Raw genomic sequence first — 21,618 nt, forward strand, 5'->3', positions numbered from 1 at the left:
TCTGATATGTAGACAAGGCTTTACTACTACTCCTCTATTAGCAAAGCTTTTCTCTGTATGCCTGTCTTTTAATTTTTACCCTGTTTTTACTTATTTTAGTAGAAATCAAGTTTTATCATTCTTTATTTATTTAGATTTTCAGATGCTACTTCAAAGACTCCTCAAGAAGAATTGACTACTCGGGTGTCATCTCCTGTATTTGGAGCTACTTCTAATGTGAAAAGTAGTTTGTGTTTGAATACAAGTTTATCCCCTTCTCTTTTAGACACTGGGAAAAAAAATCTTCTGAAAACAGCCCCTTTTAGCAATACTTCTATTTCTAGATCAGAGAAACCTAGATCAAAATCTGAAGATAGTGCCCTTTATACACATAGTCTTGGGTCTGAAGTGAACAAGGTCATTAGCCAGTCATCTTCTAATAGGCAGATACTTATAAATAAAAATATAAGTGAATCCATAGGTAAACAGGATAGCACTGATCACATTAAAGATACTATTGATAAACATTTGGTGCCCCTGAAATCCTTGGAAAGCAGAACATCCAAAAGGAAGAAAACTGAGGAAGAAAATGAGCATGAAGTAAGCTGCCCACAAGCCTCTTTTGATAAAGAAAATGCTTTTCCTTTTCCAATGAATAGTCAGTTTTCCATGAATGGAGACCATGTGATGGATAAACCTCTGGACCTCTCTGATCCATTTTCAGCTGTTCAGCGTCAAGAGAAAAGCCAACCAAATGAGACCTTTAAAAACAGATTTAAGCAAGTGACTCTCTATGAAGCTTTTAAGCCCATTCCAAAAGGTTCTTCCTCAGGCTATAAAGCCCTGGATGGGAGCTGCGTATTACCCAAAGATTCCTCAGAGGAGCCCTGTTTACAGGAGTGTATCCTCCAGTCCTTGAATAAATCCTCACCAAACAACAAAACACCATTACAGATAAAAGAAGAAAATCCTGTCTTCAAAATCCCTCTATGTCCACGTGAGAGTTTGGAGACAGAGAGTCATTTTGATGACATGAAGGTTTGTATTAAATGTCTAAGGCTTTTTATTAAAATGGTTGTTTGTACTTTCATTTAGATACTGATGGTTATTTCTGTTTAGGGTGGTGGTTCTCATGAGCCAATAAAAATTAAAACCCAGTCAGTCCAAGGAGCATGTGAACTTGCATCAGTCCTTCAGTTAAATCCCTGTAGAATTGCTAAAACAAAGTCTCTACAAAACAACCAAGGTACGATGTTATAAATAGGATTTCTAGTCTTTTTTAATGGCTAGGATATCATTTAAATTCTTTGAATAAATTGTTTTAGGAAAAATAATCTTTTCCTCTTGCATGATTTTTGCTTATGATGATTCTTATTGTTTTCATTTTACCTGTGATTTTTCTGCTCTTGTGCTATTTGAAAAAATTGATATTTGAGTATCTACTTTTATAAATGATTTTGTAGATTATTTACATAATTTTTTCTTATTTCCTTTACAAAAACTTTAAAAATCTGAATATATAGAATTTTAAAAACTAAAAATTAGAACTTTCATCATCCAAACTTTGTTCCTCACCCTGATAATCTGTCCTTTTTCTTTGCTTTATATGTAAATATACAAACGTTTACATTTGTATGTTTAAAAACCTATACAAACTTGCTTGAAAACGTTATTTGCCCTATTATTTAGATAAATCTTTTCATAATTTTACTGTGTTAAAGGAGTCCTTTGGGGATTTGTTTGTTAAGCTATCAAATATTTCTGTAGTTCACATGCAATATTTTATATTATTATTCTTCAGTGGCAAATTCGTCCTTCATTCTGGACTTACTTTCATTTTCTCCCAAAGCACATTCTTTACTTGCTCTTTCAACAAGTTTCATTCTCTGTATGAAAACTTTTATTAAACACTTATTTTAGCTGCAGGGAAATTATAATAAACCTATTTAACTTTTCTCATTCTAATTGGAATCTGCTTCACACTCTGCAGCTACATTTGATATGGTTTTTATGTCTCATATCTGCATATAGTACATTGAAAACCTCTCCAAAGTTATTTTAACTTAAAAAATTTTTATTGACGTGCTTGCTTCCGCAGCACATATACTAAAATTGGAACAATACAGAGAAGATTAACATGGCTCCTACTTTTAAAATAATTTTATTGAAATATAAATTATGTACTGTAAAAATCACCCCTGGAAAGGTCCACTTCCTTGGTTTTAGCATATTCCCAGAGTTGTACAGCCATCACCATCACCTAGTTTTAGAAAACATTCATCATCCTCCATCTCTGGTTCTGCTCCCAATCCTAGGCAACACTGATCTACTTTTAGTCTCCATACATTTAACTGTTCTAGAGGTTTCCAATAAGTGAAACCATTCAGTATATAATCTTTTGCATCTTTTTTCACATGGCAGAATGTACTTTTTTTGCTATTATGAATGGTAATGCTGTGAACATTTATGTACAAATTTTGGTGTAGGTATATGTTTTCATTTTTCCTTGGGTTATTCCTAGGAATGAAATTATTGAACTGTATGCCAACTCTATCTTTAGACTTTTGAGAGACTACCTATGTTCCAAAGCAGCTAAACCATTTCACATTCCCATCAACACTATGGTTTCCAGTTTCTCCATGTTCTCACTCATCTTTTCTCCATATCTAAGATGCATCCTTTGAAAATATCCAGTGGAGTATAGATCCAGGAGCGGACCTTTCTCAGTATAAAATGGATGTTACTGTAATAGATACAAAGGTAAGTTAAAGATAAAACCAAAACTCATTTGGTTCTTATTCTAGTGAACTGTCAACCTCTTCTGACTCTGTGACCTGAGATAGTAAGAAAATTCTTAAAATCTACACTTATTTATTCAGAAAACAAAGAAAGATGTTTGTTCTTCCAATTTTATAGTTTTTTTTGAAAGAGTAATAATACTTTCTTATTTTAAAGGCCTTTCCTAAAAAACATAATATGATTTTAAATATAATACAAAATTCTAGTTATATATCTTTTTACATATTTTTATGTATATTATAGCTGTACATAATGGTGGGATTTGCTGTTATATATTCATACATGTACACAATAAAATAATTTGACCAGATCTTCCCCAGTATTTCCCTTTTCCTTGCCCTCTCCCTCTTAGTTATGTATTTTAAATGTTTTTTTATTTTTCCTTGTACCAGGGGTTGAACCCAGAGCCCTTTTTATTTTTTGTTTTGAGACAGGGTCTTTCTTAGTTGCTGAGGCTAGCTTTGAATTTGAGATCCTCCTGCCTCAGTCTCCTAAGTTGCTGGGATTACAGGCATGTGCTACCATGCCCAGCTAAAATAATTTATTTTTATCAAATTAATTCATTATATTCCTTGACTAGCTTTGGAGTAACATAGCAATAAGAAAAAGTACACTTTTCCCACTGATTAAGTACTAGGGTTTGTTTTTTTTTGTTGTTTTTTTTTTTTTTTTTTTTTTTTTTTTTTTTTTTTTTTTGGTTGTCAGTGGACCTTTATCTTACTTACTTTACTTATTTGCTTTTTTTTTTTTTTTTTTTTTTTTTTTTTTTTTTTTTTTTTTTTTTTACGTGGTGCTGAGGGTTGAACCCTGGGCTTCACACATACCAGGCAAGTGCTCTACCACTGAGACACAATCCCAGCCCAGTACTGGATTTTTTTTTTAACCAAAGTCCATACTTGTTTTGCCTTGTATTTAGGTTCTACATAGATTGAGAACTTTTTCACTTGTTAGAATAGTAATGACAAAATATTTAACAGTTGGTAAAATAATAGGTACACATTAAGAAATCAAATATGATTTTGTCATTCTTAGTGTATACCGATGTTTGTTACAATTAGGCAGATTGGGAAAGAAGACAAGAAAAGCTCAAAGGAATTCATTGGTAAACCTCCTTGCCCATCGCAGTCCTTTTTTTCCTGTGCTCAAGAAAATACTTACGTATTGAAGCTAAAATATTTTACAGGCAATAGAATGTAGATCTCTGTTCCTAAAGTATAAAAATAAATATAACAATTCTCAGGAATAGTAAAAGATTTATATTATGTTTTGCCAAAATTTTTTTGATAAAAAGTAAATATAAAGCCATAAAGGAATAATCATTAAAATCTTGGATTTTTAAAATATTTATTCAGGATGGCAGTCAATCAAGATTAGGAGGAGAGACTGTTGACATGGACTGTACATTGGTCAGTGAAACCGTGCTTTTAAAAATGAAGAAGCAAGAGCAAAAAGAAAAAAGTCCAAGTAAGATTTGTTTTTTATTGTAATAAAATTTAGAATGAAGTTTAGTCATACTGATTAGCACAGTGACCTCTTTGTCGTAAAACAGGGCTTTTCCCTGCTTTGTTAATTTTATGTTCCTTTTTAGTAGTGGTCAGTTCATTATTTTAGGGGAAAAAATCTTTAGCTGAAATAATTTTATTTCAAAAAAATATTCAGATTGCTTCCAGGGATCTGTGGACTACAGTCAGCTGCCAATTTTGTATATGAAATTCATTTGGAGCACAGCCTCATTCATGTGTTGCTTGTGATTGCTTACTCTATTCAAGGGAAGAAATAAGTAGTTGGTGCAGAGCCCATATGGCTCCACAAGACTAAAGTATTTTTTATTTGATCTTTTAAGAAGAAAAATCTGATCATTAACTTCTCTTCCTTGCTGCCCCAAATGCAGTGAGAGAAGATTTTAGTGTTCTTTGCCTTGAATCTTGTTTTTTATTTCTCTAAACATAAAATTTATTATATTTTTTAAAGTTTAAATTACATACAGATCATCATCACCTGTTTTTAAAAAAATTGTCTTTAGATATGATCAAGCAGATGACTTGTTTTAAGAACAGTATGTGAAATAGGAAACATTGTTGAAACCGTATTTTGGGGAAGAAAATCTGCCCCATAAAGTAAAACCTTTTTAACACTTAATATTGAAATATACCAATAAAAACTTCAAAAATTACTACTAATATTTTAATTTTGCAAAATGTTTTCTGTATCCCAGTTAATAAGTCAGCAATTTAACATTGTGTTTACTAACAGCATATATAGAGTGTATTTAGGGATGTGTATTATAGGACCTGACCCTTAGAAATAATACTTTAAATTACAGATTTTCACCTTAGCATGAAAAATAAACATTTAGTCAATAAATACCAAGCAAAAATTCTGTACCAGGAAGTATTTTAAGAACTGAAAATACTGAGGAAACAAACAAACAAAAAAAAATACTTCACTCGTGGAACTTACATTCTAATGGGGAAGAAACAAGCAAATATATAGTATGGTAGACGGAATACATTCATGATGGGTGATGATAAGTCAAGGAGAAAAGGCAGGATAAAAGTGATAGAGCATTATGGATTGGGAGAGGTGGTAATCTCACCTGGCCAGGGTTCTGTCATTTATTTTTTTTAATACTGGAGATTGAACACAAGGTCGTTTTACCACTGAGGCTCTAAGTTGCTAAGGCTGGCCTCAAACTTGAGATCCTCCTGCCTCAGCCTCTGAAGTTGCTGGGATCACTGGTGTGCATCACCATGCCTGATTTGTTTTGTCACATTTGTTAGTCAACTAAATCTGTTTCTGGTTTTTCTTAAATTCTAATGTATTTTAAAATGTAATTATGTAATGGAAAGTGTAGTTAGAGCTCCAGAGATGAACTTAGCACTTCTATATATCAAAGTGACATTCAATTCATTATTTCTATAAATTTAAACTCCCAAGTGCTAATGATGATATAAGAAAATACTGGTTTGCTACTTTATTAGGAAAAATAAGTAATATTCAATCGGTTTTAATGTCCACTCTTTACATAATTTTTGTTTAAACTTAGTACTTTTACATCGTTTATTATGTTTTATTTTCTATTCCTCACAGTTCTTTGGTAAGACTCCTTTCGGTTTATATTAATTATACATGAACTGATAGGGGGAAACAGCTTTAATGTTTGTAAGTTGGTTATGTCAGCAACAAAAACTAGCATTCTCTTAACATGAGTAAAGGATATTTAAAGTCATAACATAAAACCCTTGTAAATACTCAGTTAACTACCATGACATGAGAGTTGCCTCATGCACCAAGTATAAAATTTAAGCTACATCATAAGAATCATGATTTAAGAAGTGCCTTTAAATACCTCATTGTACACGTGACAGTTTGTTAATCACTTGTAGTCACTGAGTTAACATTTAACATCACTGCTTACAACTATTATTTTTAGAATCTTCTTTTTAACATGTATTCACAAACATCACTATTCATATCGGTTCACTTAAAGAACATGTCACAACTCGACCTAGAATCTATATTGTAATAATTATGTTTTAAAGAATTGTTTTTAAACACATCATTACATACATTACAGTTTGTTACCCATTTATATTCACTTTTTTAAAAAATATATTTAGTTGCAGATAAACACAATACCTTTATTTTGTTTATTTAGTTTTATGTGGTTCTGGGGATCAAACCCAGTGCCTGACACTTGCTAGGCAAATGCTCTACCGCTGAACCCCAGCCCCTATATTCACTCTTTTTTTTTTTTAGTTGTAGATGGATACAATACCTTTATTTATTTTTATGTGGTGAGAATCAAACCCAGTATCTCACATGTGCTAAGCAAGTGCTGTACCACTGAGCTACAACCCTAGCCCCCTATATTCATTCTTCACAAGACAGTTTACAGCTAACATTCTTAGAATCATCTTGTACACTAGAATCTACAGTTCTTTATACATCTCTTCATAGAAAGAACACTCTTCAAAGTAAAGCCTGTTATCCACATGTAACAAGTGTCCCTAAAGACCTCATTACATTATTTTGTGGCAGTTACTGCAGGTTTCTCATTGGTCTACATGGAGAGCAGAAAACTACCTTAATGTTCTAAGCCAGTGCTTTTTTATTTTTTTAAACAGATGGAGAAAAAAAAATGAATGATAGCTTGGAAGATATGTTTGATCGGACAGCACATGAAGAGTATGAGTCTTGTTTGGCAGATAATTTCCCCCCGATGGCAGATGAAGAGGAGGAATTGTCTGCTGCCACAAAGAAACCAAACAGTAAGACTGTTTTCTCTTTAAATTAGGCTTCTCCATTAAACTGAGTTTGGTAAGCAAGTCATCAAGCTAATTCACCAAGGCTTGATAAGGCATGTTAATAGTTAAAGTTTCATGTTTCTTGTATACATTTTTTTGGTTATCTTTTTTATTATGAAATAATTCTAGACTAATAGAAAAGTTCCACAAAGTAGTTCAGAGGGTTCTCCTCTTTCACTTGGCTTCCCCTTATATTAACATCTTACATAACCATAAAATAGTTATCAGAACTAAGAAATTAATCTTGATTCTGTACTATAAATTTCTTTATAATATATACATGTCTTTTATTTTGGAGGAAATTTCTGTTAATAATTTTTAGAGCAGAAGGACAAAGTTTTACAGAAAATTTAGACCCATTTTCTGCTATGAATGGTTTATCTTTCCAGACAATATTATACCTAATGTAACTATATATATATAAAAATATATATAACAATATATAATGTTACTATATATAAGTATATATAAATCAGTTGTATGTGTATTTTATATATAAAATCAGTTTTAAGGTCCATTACAGTAGAACCAGTAATTTTACTATGTTGGGGATCAGTCAAAGAAGAATACTCTTTATTCCAACTCTTAAGTTTGTACTTTGGATTGAAAGCTTAAAAATTCTTGTTAAATATCTCACTTTCTTTTTAAAGCAGTTAGGAGGTTTTTTATCTGGTGCAAAGGTTTACTGGTTTAAATGAACACATTTTCCTCAACAGCATTGTCTGTCTTGATTATGCTTTGCATAATCAAACATAACTTTCATCAAATTTGTAAGATGACAGCCCTTATTAGCTCAAAGTAAATGAGACCATAACCAAGATACCGAACAGCAGGCTTTTGCTTGCTTAGCAAAAAAAATGATGAAATAAACTTCGTAATGAGAATTTCCAATATAACTTCTTCCCCAAGAAGAATCTCTGATAGATTGGCTTTACGCTTCAAACAAAAAGAATATTCTTTTACAAATGTGTACTTACTAATTTCTCTTTTTTGTTTGTGTGAATTAGAAATGAGACTGACCATTTCAAATTTTCTTCTCATTAGGTTATGAAAAGATGTCATACTATTTTTTTGATCTCTGACAACTTGTAGTTCCTAGAGACTCCCAAAGATTCTTTCTCACATGTCCTTTTCTATACAGCTTTCATTTATAATTCTGAAAATTACTCCAAATCTACATGTCTAGGTTTGACTCTCTGATGAATTCCAGTCCTGTATTTCCAAGTAATTGTTACATAGTTTTTGTCGCTGGCTCTTTGCGGTACAAAATCCGTGGATATTTGTCACCACTTGCAGCAACAATTTGCACAGGTCTTATGGGTGGTGGACTGGAAACTGAGCTATTTCTTTCTCTTTAGTGCACTGCTTTCTTACTTGTTTATTTATAGAGGATAGAGGAAATAAGGCTTACTTGCTTTGAGAGGAGAGAGAGAGAGACTTTGCTTATCAGAGAGAAAGAGAGACTTTGCTTAAGAGAGATTTTGAAAGAAGGACAGGCTTTTCTTAGAGCTTAGAGGAATAGAGACTTGCTACACCTTACTTAAGGTCTACTGCTTCTTACTGGTGCGTCCTGCATCCTGTGAACTAAGGGTGCGTCTACCTAAGTGCTTTAGAGGTGCGTCTTGGTTCTCCGCTCTGGGATCTGCCTTCCGCCGCTTTCTACTAGCTGCTGCTTCGCTGTCTTTTCTTTCTGCTTGCCACTTCTGCTAGCTGCTGTGTTCTTTCTACTAGCTGCTGTGTCCTTCTTTCTACTAGCTGCTGTGTCCTTCTTTCTACTAGCTGCTGTGCTTGCTAGCTGCCGCCGCTTTTCCCTACTAGCTGCTGCAGTGTTGCACTGTCTCGCTCCGCCTACACTTATATCACCTTCAGGAGGCAGAGAGCAGGGCCACGCCTCTTACGCAAAGATTAGCAAGACGCTAGATGTCCAAGCAGGCACAATTAGGAGTGCTTGAGAACACATGCGCATACATTGTGTGCGTGGACGATAAATCACCTGAGTGTGCTTACGTCAATTAACCTCCTCGCTGCCGATGTGATCAGGCGCCTTCCCGGCGGGGTCAACATGGCACACCCCCCAACAGTTTTTGTCTCTCCAACTTGAAGTTAACATGTATAAGCCAAGTCCCATTTATTTCCTACCAAGTTATTTCTTATTTTCCCCACTCAGACATATATTTTAGGACTTATTGTCCGTTTATTTAATTTTCTTAAACCCGTATTATAAAGTCCTATTTGGTCTTCCTTCATAAGAAAGAACAAGTTTGGAGGTAATATCTGAATACTTAAACTTTCAAATGAAAGTGTTTAGTAGGCAGTTGGCATGTGTTTAGAGTTTGGATAAAAAATTCAGAATAAACAATCTGAGGGCAGAAAGTCAATAGCAAGTAGGTGGTACCATGAACGTGAGTGAAATCACTTTGGTATTAAAAATACCAAAATACATGGAGAGCAGAAAAAATAAATAGCAAAAAGAAACATTTTAAATTCTGACCTCTGCAACATGGCAACTTTAATATCTCAGAGAAACAAAGATGAACCAACAAAGGAAGTGAGACAAAGCTTTAGATTGTGTGGTAGGAGGAAAAGACAGATGTGCTGTTCTAGAAGCCAAGTGCAGATGTTTCTGTATCTTCATTATACTTGTTGTAGTCCTCTCTTCTGAATCCTCATTGGATCCAGCTGCCTATGTGATGACATCTGATGAGCATCTTTAACTTAATATATTCAAATTAGAAGTCTTTATTTTTCTACCCAAATTTGATCTTCCCAGTGCAGGCCATATAGCCCATCTCGTAGAGTGCCTGCCTCTCATGCAGGAGGCCCTAGGGTTCGAGTCCCTAGCACTCTGAGATTGTGGAAATGACAAACAAACAAATGTGATCTTCCCTTGCTTCTCCAAGTCTCATTAAGCATAGTACCTCTCTACCCCATTGCTAAAGATAGAAGTGGGGGTGCCATATTTTACATCATTTTTAGCTTCACCTTTGTGACTAGTCTAATACCATAGCAGTACCATCTCTAAAATATATTTCACGTCACTTCACTTCTCTTCCTCTCAGCAGCAAACCACTGCTATCTCACCTATTTTATCGCAGACCTTCTAACTGGTCTTTTGTATCAGTTTTTCCTCTACAGAATATCAAGAGGGATTTACTTTAAATGTAGATGGAATTGTATTCTTTTTGCTTAAAAACCCCAGTGAATAGAAGATATTTGAATAAACTATAAGCACAGGAAGAGATGTTTAGCATTATCAGAAATCAGGGAACAAATGCCACTTCTCATCCACTGAGATGATTAAAAAGACTGATAACACTGAATATTGGAAAGGTTGAAGAGCAACTAAAACTCCACACATAGAAGATAGGAATAAAATTATTAAGACTATTTTTGAAAATGGTTTGGCAGCACTTCTTTTTAATGGCTTCATAGAGATTTGTTCATTTTATGTGAAATTAAATATACGTCATCACCCAGGAATTTGAAACCTAGGTGAATTACCCAAGAAAATATAAAATATACAAAATAATGTGTTTATAAATATAACCATACTATTTATAATAGCTCAAAACTGGAAGTAGCCCAAGTATCCATCAACACATGAATAAGTAAATTGTGATATATTCATTTAAATGAAATATTACTTATCTAGTAGGAAAGAAACTACTAGACCCAACAACATGGATGAATCTCCATTTTGTTGAACTGGAAAAATACAAATGATAAACAAGCATACTATATAATATATAGTTTTAAAACAGACATAATTAAGCTGTTTGATGAAATAAAAATCACTGTGGGAAATTGAAACTCCTTCTCTTAGACCCTGAGGCCTATAGTGTTCTTATAGCTGCCCACCTTTCTGACCTCATCTCCCCCAATCCTTCCCTTTCTTTGCTAAATCTAACCATCTCATAGTACCTGTAACATACCAAACTTTCCCCTATTTCCAGACCATTACCTGTAACACCCTCCACCCCTACCTATTTTCATGGCTGACTTTTCATTTATTAGTTACTACCTCTTGTTCTTTCTCAGATAAGCCTTAACTGTTCATTCACCTGCTTAATGTTTAACTGACCACTTGTTCCATAAGGACAAAAGATCTGGTCTTTCTTTTTCTACCTTATATATCCAGAACTTAACCCAATGCTCAGTAAATTCTGATTCTTCAAGTAGATGATAGCAGTTGTACTAATTTGAGTCTAGAAATCTTGAAATTCAGATCCCATGTTCTGAGTTCTAGTTCTTAAATTTTGTCCCCAGTTTTCTGATCAAATGCTTTATCTCTATTTTATAGTCATCACCTACTTTAGAGACACATTATGAAAAATTAACAGGACAAGCAAGTGGACATACTAAAAGCAACCTTTTGTTGTTCTTTCTTTCCATATGATAATAAAGGATATTTGAGTAATTCTTTTAAAATGCTTTCTGAGATGTAATTTTTTTATTCTTTAGTAACTGAGGTGGTTCAATCAGTACTATTTTCATTATGTGAATGAAAAAGAAAAAAGTAAATAGAAAAAAATCTTAACCTTATTTTTTTTTTGTTGACATTCTTTGTCTTTTTTGGAACTGGGGGTTGAACCCATGGCTTTGTGAACTTAAATGAGTTGTCTAGGGGCCTAGTGTATGAAACTCAGTAAAAAGGGAATCTTTGATACATGTCATATTTCTTTTCAAATAAGTTTATTCTTTCCCATTAAATTTTACACTCAGTTTGTTACATGCTTGTTTTGTTTATAGCACATGTCGATAAACAAGATAAAGTCAAGCAGAAAGCATTTGTGGAGCCATATTTTAAAGATGATCAGAGGTAAGTGAGTCTTGATTAATATCAGCAAGGTGATTAGATTAGAGCTGTATCTGGAATATGTCTAAACTGTTAAATTGCCATTTTTATTAAAATACAATTATTTATTTTATTATCATAACCCAAAAGGACTCAAGAATAAAAATGACAACCTTTACAAATACGGAAATTGTTACTAGCACCACTCATTTTTTAAAAGAGTTGTTTTAGTTTCTATGCTTTATTATAACAAATACTTTATTTTATTTTGAACTTTGAGAATTTATCAAATTGTATTCTGTAATTTTTACAGAATGTAAGACTTTTAGGTGGTGAACCTTAGGTTGTCATGCTTCAGAACTGTGAAGATTGTTAAACCTTTCTTTTTTTTTTTTAATTTTTATTTTTACAGACTGTATTTTGATTCATTGTACACAAATGGGGTACAACTTTTCATTTCTATGGTTGTACACAATGTAGATTCACACCATTCATGTAATCATACATATACATAGGGTAATACTGCCTGTCTCGGTCTACTATCTTTCCTTCCCCCAACCCCTCCTGCCCCATTTTCCTCTACACCATCCAAAGTTGTTAAACCTTTAAAACAACAACACACATTAAGCATATTGATTTGGAACCATAATGCTACTTCTGCCTTTTATATATAGATTGCAAATTCTGTTATTTTCAGCTGTAGACTTTTGAGACAGGATCCCACTAAGTAGCTCAAGGCCTCGCTAAGTCACTAAGACTGGCTTTGAATTTGTGATCTTCTTGCCTCAGCCTCCAAGCCACTGGGATTGCATGCATGCACCACTACACTCAGCACTATTTGTTTTTAAAGTGAATTCAAGGCATGGTAATTCATTAGAAAAAAAAAAAAATTATGTTTCTTTGTGAGTCACTCCATAAGTTATTCCTTATACTTTTGTTTCTGCTAAGAGTTTTCGAAATCTAATAGGCCAAGATAAATTTTAATTGATTTTTCTGAGACTCTTAACTGGTAAAAGTTGTAATTTTGTTGTTTAGTGCTTAATTCTTGGGCTGGGGCTGTAGGTCAGATGTAGAGCACCATGCACAAGACCTTGAGTTGAAACCTAACTTAATTGTTTTATTTTTCAGTTTTCCAAAGAAATGAGACCTTCACATCCCTAATGTACCTAGGTAGTTATTTTCAGTGTCATAAACTCATGCATTTAAATATATTTGATAAGTTTCAGTGCATTGCAGGACATCTTAACAGAATAGTCATCTGCTCATCCACAGGGAATGCATTCTAGGACTCCCTTGGATGTGTGTTCTTTTTGTCATTAAGGTATATCCTATTAGAAATTTACAACCAAATTACTGTTATTTAGTCACGTAGGATAATTATTTCTGTGTAGTTAGACAACCAACTTATTACACAAGTTTGATTTTGCTTTTGATTGGTAGGGGTCTTTGTATATTACGTTCTTTTTTAAATTATATGAGATGTGTAGGTTGTATTAGAGGCTACAAAAGGTATATTTAAATAAATCTAGCTTCTGTTCCTGTCCCCTTTACCCTTTAGCTATCTATCCCTATAGGTGACTATTCATTTAAAATTTACAATGCTTCGTCCATCTTAAAAGCAAATACATACATATAGTGCTATTCTCTCCCATTTAGACAAATGATAGAATGTTATATAAACTGTGCTTTTCTTCCTTTAATTATGTACCCTGGAAATCACTCAAACATAATATTTTTTTCTCTCTCTCTCTTTCTCTCTTAGCTGTGCAGTACTTCCTTGTGTGATTATACTGCTTTATTCCCTAGCAGTGGACAGTTTGGATGTTTACAGTCATGCTAGCACACATAATTGGCTGCAATGAATAGCTTCTCACGCCCCCTTTTCATATTTTTGTTTATGTACCTTTGGGATAGATTCCTAACAGTAGAACTATAGAATAATGACTATCATTTTAGAGGTGCACTAATGAAAAAAAAGTATTTTTTTAATTCTGAAGCTACTAAATAGCCCAAGAAAAAAGACATACATAAAGGAAGGATGATAAAGGTATCAATTTAATTTGGTTAGTTCTCCACAAGAATTCTATCAAACCCTGGGAAGATGCATTGTGTTGTGTCAACGACAAGAAGCTTAGTAACCTTTTAGGTGATGCTTTATTTGAGGTCTGCTCCTGATGCCAGTCTACTAATGGATCCCTATTACATTACAGTCACTTCAAAAATAGAATAGATGGGGCTGGATTTGTGGTTCACTGGTAGTGCGCTTGCCTGGCCTGGGTTCTGTCCTCAGCACAAGATACAAATAAATTAATTAAATAAAATATCAATTGACAACTAAAATAATTTTTTTAAATAGAATAGATAATATTCAAAGGAAAGGATAGAGCCAAAATGTGTTCTACAGAACTTTACATTTTCATAAAACTCTGAAAAAAAATATATACTTGTAGCAATATATTTTATCCATCCTTTCTTGATCATTTTATTTTTTTTATTTTTTAATTCATTTTTATTGTAAACAAATGGGATACATGTTTCTCTGTACACGAAGTAGAGAAATACGGTTTTTGTAATCATACATTTACCTAGAGTAATAGATTTTGATTCATTCTGTTACTTTTTTTCTTCCCCTCCACCCCTCCCACTCCTCTTATCCCTCTATATAGTCCCTCCTTCCTCCATTCTTGCCCCCCTCCCACCCCCCATTATGTGTCATCATCTGCTTATCAGCAAAATCATTCATCCTTTAGTATTTTGAGATTGGCTTATCTCACTTAGCATGATATTCTCCAATTTCATCTGTTTGCCTGCAAATGCCATAACTTTATTATTTTTTATGGCTGAGTAATATTCCCCCTCTCTCTCTCTCTCTCTCTCTCTCTATATATATATATATATACACACACACACACACACACACACACACACACACACACACACACACCACAGTTCTTTATCCATTCATCAATTGAAGGACATCTAGGTTGGTTCCACAATCTGGCTGTTGTGAATTGAGCAACTATAAACATTGATGTGGCTGTATCTCTTGTAGTATGCTGATTTTAACTCCTTTAGGTATAGGCCAAGGAGTGGGATAGCTGGGTCAAATGGTGGTTCCATTCCAGGTTTTCTAAGGAATCTCCACACTGCTTTCCAGAGTGGCTGCACTAATTTGCAGCCCCACCGGGAATGTATGAGTGTACCTTTTTCCCACATCCTCGCCAACACCTATTGTTGCTTGTATTCTTGATAAATAGACATTCTAATTGGGGTGAGATGCAATCTTAGGGTGATTTTGGTTTGCATTTCTCTTATTACTAGAGATGTTGAACATTTTTACATATATCTGTTGATTGCTTGTAGATCTTCTGTGAAGTGTCCATTCATTTCCTTAGCCCATTTGTTGATTGGGTTATTTATATTCTTGGTGTAGAGTTTTTTTGAGTTCTTCATATATTCTGAAAATTAGCGCTCTATCTGAAGTATGCGTGGCAAAGATATTCTCCCACTCTGTAGGCTCTCTCTTCACATTGCTGATAGTTTCCTTTGCTGAGAGAAAACTATTTAGTTTGAATCTATCCCAGTTAATGATTCTTGCTTTTATTTCTTGTGCTATGGGAGTCCTGTTAAGGAAGTCTGATACTAAGCTGACATGTTGAAGATTTGAACCTGCTTTTTCTTCTAAAAGACCTTAAGATGCAGGGTCTCTGGTCTGATTTCAAGGTCCTTGATCCATTGTGAGTTCATTTTTGTGCAGGATGAGAGAGAGGGTTTTAGTTTCATTCTGTTGCATATGGATTTCCAGTTTTCCCAGCACCATTTGTCAAAGAACCTATCTTTTCTCCATTGCATATTTTTGGCACCTTTGTCTAGTATGAGAAAACTGAATTTATTTGGGTTTGTGTCCGTGTCCTATATTCTGTATCATTGATCTACCTGTCTATTTTGGTACCATACCATGCCATTTTTGTTATTATTGCTTTGTAGTATAGTTGAAGGTCTGGTATTCCAATACCCCTGCTTCACTCTTCCTGCTAAGGATTGCTTTAGCTATTCTGGATTTCTTATTCTTCCAGATGAATTTCAAGATTGCTTGCTCTATTTCCGTAAGATACGTCATTGGGATTTTAATTGGAATTGCACTGAATCTGTGTAGCACTTTTGGTAGTATGGCCATTTTGACAATATTAGTTCTACCTATCCAAGAACATGGGAGATCTTTCCATCTTTGAAGGTTTTCTTTAATTTCTTTCTTTAGTGTTCTGTAGTTCTCATTGTAGAAGTCTTTCACCTCTTTTGTGAGATTGATTCCCAAGTATTTTATTTTTTTCAAGGCTATTGTGAATGGGGTAGTTTTCCTAATTTCTCTTTCTGAAGATTCATCACTTATGTATTAAAATGCATTGGATTTATGAGCATTGATCTTATAACCTGCTACTTTACTGAATTCACTTATGAGTTCTAAAAGTTTTCTGGTGGAATTTTCTGGTTCCTCTAAATATATAATCATGTCATCAGCAAATAGGGATAGTTTGAGTTCTTCTTTTCCTATTTGTATCCCTTTAATTTCCTTGGTCTGTTAATTGCTCTGGATATAGTTTCAAGGACTATGTTGAATAGAAGTGGTAAAACAGGGCATCCCTGCCTTGTTCCAGTTTTTAGGGGAAATGCTTTCAGTTTTTCACCATTTAGAATGATACTGGCCATGGGCTTAGTATAGATGGTCTTTACAATGTTAAGGAATGTTCCCACTATCCCTATTCTTTCTAGTGTTTTGAGCATGAAGGGATGCCGTATTTTATCAAATGCTTTTTCTACATCTATTAAAATAATCATGTGATTTTTGACTTTAAGTTTGTTGATATGGTGAATCACATTTATTGATTTCTGGATGTTGAACCAAACTTGCATCCCTGTGATAAAACCCACTTGATCGTGGTGCACTATCTTTTCAATATATTTTTGTATGCAATTTGCTAAGATTTTGTTGAGAATTTTTGTATCGATGTTCATTAAGGATATTGGTCTGAAATTTTCTTTCCTCAATGTGTCTCTCTCTGGTTTAGGTATCAGGGTGATACTGGCTTCATACAATGAGTTTGGGAGGGTTCCCTCCTCTTCTGTTTCATGGAATACTTTGAGGAGTATTGGAATGAGCTCTTCTTTAAAGGTTTTTTTTTTTTTTTCTTAGTCAAAGTAATTTTTTAAATTTATTTTTACTTTAAACAAATGGGATACATGTTGTTTCTGTTTGTATGTGGAGTAACAGCATACCATTTGCATAATCATACATTTACATAGAGTAATGATGTTTGATTCATTGTTATTTTTTCCTTCCCCTCCACCCCTCGCACCCCTCTTTTCCCTCTATACAGTCCCTCCTTCCTCCATTCTTGCCCCCCTCCCACCCTCCATTATGTGTCATTATCTGCTTATCAGTGAGGTCATTCCTCTTTTGGATTTGTGAGATTGGCTTATCTCACTTAGCATGATATTCTCCAATTTCATCCATTTGCCTGCAAATGCCATAATTTTATTATTCTTTATAGCTGAGTAATATTCAATTGTATATATATATACCACAGTTTCTTTATCCATTCATCAATTGAAGGACATCTAGGTTGATTCCACAATCTGGCTATTGTGAATTGAGCAGCTACAAACATTGATGTGGCTGTATCTCTTGTAGTGTGCTGATGTTAACTCCTTTAGGTATAGGCCAAGGAGTGGGATAGCTGGGTCAAATGGTGGTTCCATTCCAGGTTTTCTAAGGAATCTCCACACTGCTTTCCAGAGTGGCTGCACTAATTTGCAGCCCCACCAGCAATATATGAGTGTACCTTTTTTCCCACATCCATTCCAATACCTATTGTTGCTTGTATTCTTGATAATCACCATTCTAATTGGGGTGAGAGGGAATCTTAGGGTAGTATTGATTTGCATTTCTCTTATTACTAAAGATGGTGAACATTTTTCATGTTTGTTGATTGCTCATACATCTTCTGTGAGGTGTCCATTCATTTCCTTAGCCCATTTGTTGATTGGGTTATTTGTATTCTTCGTGTACTTTTTTGAGTTCTTTATATATTCTGGAAATTAGTGCTCTATCTAAAGTATGAGTGGCAAAGATATTCTCCCACTCTGTAGGTTCTCTCTTCACATTGCTGATCGTTTCCTTTGCTGAGAGAAAGCTATTTAGTTTGAATCTATCCCAGTGGTTGATTCTTGCTTTTATTTCTTGTGCTATGGGAGTCCTGCTAAGGAAGTCTGATCCTAAGGCAACAAGTTGAAGATTTGGACCTACTTCTTCTTCTATAAGATGCAGGGTATCTGGTCTGATTTCAAGGTACTTGATCCATTGTGAGTTGAATTTTGTGTAGGGTGAGAGATAGGGGTTTACTTTCATTCTGTTGCATATGGATTTCCAGTTTTCCCAGCACCACTTATTGAACAGGCTGTCTTTTCTCTATTGCGTATTTTTGGCACCTTTGTCTAGTATGAGAAAATTGTATTTATTTGGGTTTGTGTCTGTGTCCTCTATTCTGTACCATTGATCTACCTGTCTATTTTGTGGTGCCAATACCATGCCGTTTTTGTTACTATTGCTTTGTAGTATAGTTTAAGTTCTGGTATTGTGATACCCGTTTCATTCTTGCTGAAGGATTGCTTTAGCTATTCTGGGTTTCTTATTCTTCCAGATGAATTTCAAGATTACTTGCTCTATTTCTGTAAGGTACGTCATTGGGATTTTAATTGGAAATGCATTGACTCTGTATAGCACTTTTGGTAGTATGGCCATTTTGACAATATTAATTCTGCCTATCCAAGAACATGGGAGATCTTTCCATCTTCTAAGGTCTTCCTCAATTTCTTTCTTCAGTGTTTTGTAGTTTTCATCATAGAGATCTTTTACCTCTTTTGTTAGATAAATTCTCAAGTATTTTATTTTTTTTGAGTCTATTGCAAATGGAGTTGTTTTCCTCATTTCCCTTTCAGTTTTGTCACTTGCATATAAAAATGCTTTGGATTTATGCGTGTTGATTTTATAGCCTGCTATTTTGCTGAACTCATTGATGAGGTCTAGAAGTTTTCTGGAGGAGGCTTTTGGATCCTCTAAATATAGAATCATGTCATCAGCAAATAGTGACAGCTTAAGTTCCTCTTTTCCTATTCATATCCCTTTAATATCTTTGGTCTGCCTAATTGCTCTGGCTATAGTTTCGAGGACAATGTTGAACAGAAGTGGTGAAAGAGGACATCCCTGTCTTGTTCCCATTTTTAAAGGGAATGGTTTCAGTTTTTCTCCATTAAGAATGATGTTGGCCATGGGCTTAGCATAAATAGCTTTTACAATGTTCAGGTATGTTCCTACTATCCCTGTTTTTTCTAGTGTTTTGAGCATGAAGGGGTGTTGTATTTTGTCGAATGCATTTTCTGCGTCAATTGAAATAACCATATGATTCTTATCCTTAAGTCTGTTGACATGATGGATTACGTTTATTGATTTACAAATGTTAAACCATCCTTGCATTCCAGGAATGAACCCCACTTGATCGTGGTGCACAGTTTTCTTAATATGTTTTTGGATATGATTTGCCAATATTTTGTTAAGGATCTTTGCGTCTATATTCATCAAGGATATTGGTCTAAAATTTTCTTTCCTTGATGTGTCTTTTCCTGGTTTGGGTATGAGGGTGATATTAGCTTCACAGAATGAGTTCGGTAGGGTACCCTCCTTTTCTATTTCCTGGAATACTTTGAGAAGTATTGGAATGGGTTCTTCTTTGAAGGTGTTGTAGAACTCGGCTGAGAATCCGTCTGGTCCTGGGCTTTTCTTGGATGGTAGATTTTTAATGGCTTCTTCTATTTCATTGCTTGATATTGATCTGTTTAAATCGTGTATGTCCTCCTGGTTCAGTTTGGGAGGAGCATATGTCTTTAGAAATTTGTCAATGTCTTTGGTACTTTCTATTTTGTTGGAATACAGATTTTCAAAGTAGCTTCTCATTATGTTCTGTATCTCAGTGGTGTCTGTCGTGATATTTCCTTTTGCATCATGTTGTTTAGTAATTTGAGTCTTCTCTCTCCTTCTCTTTTGTTAGTATGGCTAAGGGTTTATCTATTTTGTTTACTTTCTCAAAGAACCAACTTTTTGTTCAGTCAATTTTTTGAATAGTTTCTTTTGTTTCAATTTCATTGATTTCAGCTCTGATTTTAATTATTTCCTGTCTTCTACTACTTTTGCTGTTATTCTGTTCTTCTTTTTCTAGGGCTTTGAGCTGTAATGTTAGGTCATTTAATTGTTGACTTTTCATTCTTTTCTGGAATGCACTCCATGCAATGAATTTTCCTCTTAGTACCGCTTTCATAGTATCCCAGAGATTTTGATATGGTGTATCATCGTTCTCATTGACCTCTAAGAGTTTTTTAATCTCCTCCCTGATGTTTGTTGTTATCCATGTTTCATTCAATAGCATATTATTTAGCCTCCAAGTGTTGGAGTAATTTCCTTTTTTTATTTTGTCATTGATTTCTACTCTCAGTCCATTATGATCTGATAGAACACAAGGCAGTATCTCTATTTTTTTGCATTTCCTAAGGGCTGCTTTGTGGCATAACACATGGTCTATTTTTGAGAAGGTTCCACGTGCTGCTGAGAAGAAAGTGAATCTGCTCGTTAATGGATGGAATATTCCATATATATCTATTAAGTCTAGGTTATTGATTGTGTTATTGAGTTCCATGGTTTCTTTGGTTGGATTTTGTTTGGAAGATCTATCTAGTGGTGACAGCGGTGCATTAAAGTCGCCCAGAATTATTGTGTTGTGGTCTATGTGATTCCTGAAATTGAGAAGGATTTGTTTGATGTACAGGGATGCACCATTGTTTGGGGCATAAATATTTACTATCATTATGTCTTCCTGATTTATGGTTCCCTTAAGCAGTATGAAATGTCCTTCTTTATCCCTTCTGACTAAGTTTGGCTTGAAGTCCACTTTATCTGATATAAGGATGGAAACCCCTGCTTTTTTACTGAATCCACATGCGTGATAGGTTTTTTCGCATTCTTTCACCTTTAGTCTGTGAATGTCCTTATCTATGAGATGAGTCTCTTGCAGGCAGCATATTGTTGGGTCTCTTTTTAATCCATTCTGCCAGTCTATGTCTTTTGATTGAGGAGTTTAGGCCATTAACATTCAGGGTTATTATTGGGATATGATTTGTATTCCCAGTCATTTGGCTTATGTTTGTTTATAAGTTGGCTTGGTTTCTCCTTTGAATGGTTTTTCCTTAAGGTAGTTCCTCTCTTTGCTGACCTCTATTGTTGTTTTTCATTTCCTCATCATGGAATATTTTGTTGAGCACCTTCTGTAGCGCAGGCCTTCTATTTGTAAATTCTTTTAACTTTTGTTTATCATGGAAGGATTTTATTTCATCTTCAAATCTGAAGGTTAGTTTTGCTGGGTATAGGATTCTTGGTTGGCAACCATGTTCTTTCAGAGCTTGAAATATGTTGTTCCAGGCCCTTCTAGCTTTTAGAGTCTGGGTTGAGAAGTCGGCTGCTATCCGTATTGGTCTCCCCCTATATGTAATCTGATGCTTTTCTCTCGCGGCCTTCAAAATCCTATCTTTATTTTGACTGTTAGGCATTTTCATTATAATGTGCCTTGGTGTGGATCTGTTGTGATTCTGTGCATTTGGTGTTCTGTGAGCCTCTTGTATTTGATTTTCCATTTC

The 21,618-nt window shown here is 34.4% G+C and overlaps 1 protein-coding gene across 7 annotated transcripts in view; it reads left to right on the forward strand.

Moving 5' to 3' along the window:
• RBBP8 (RB binding protein 8, endonuclease) overlaps positions 1-21,618 on the forward strand; it is a 127,471-nt gene that overhangs the window by 92,499 nt on the left and 13,354 nt on the right. For all 7 annotated transcript variants that reach the window (XM_079108338.1, XM_079108339.1, XM_079108333.1 and 4 more), the window contains 6 exons: positions 135-1,017; positions 1,099-1,225; positions 2,651-2,739; positions 4,131-4,242; positions 6,906-7,049; positions 11,835-11,904. In XM_079108338.1, the coding sequence (XP_078964464.1) occupies positions 135-1,017; positions 1,099-1,225; positions 2,651-2,739; positions 4,131-4,242; positions 6,906-7,049; positions 11,835-11,904 (1,425 nt within the window). The remainder of the gene's footprint in view (positions 1-134; positions 1,018-1,098; positions 1,226-2,650; positions 2,740-4,130; positions 4,243-6,905; positions 7,050-11,834; positions 11,905-21,618) is intronic.

The sequence above is a fragment of the Sciurus vulgaris genome (genome assembly GCF_902686455.1).
Source record: "Sciurus vulgaris genome assembly, chromosome: 13".
Taxonomy (NCBI): Eukaryota; Metazoa; Chordata; class Mammalia; order Rodentia; family Sciuridae; genus Sciurus; species Sciurus vulgaris.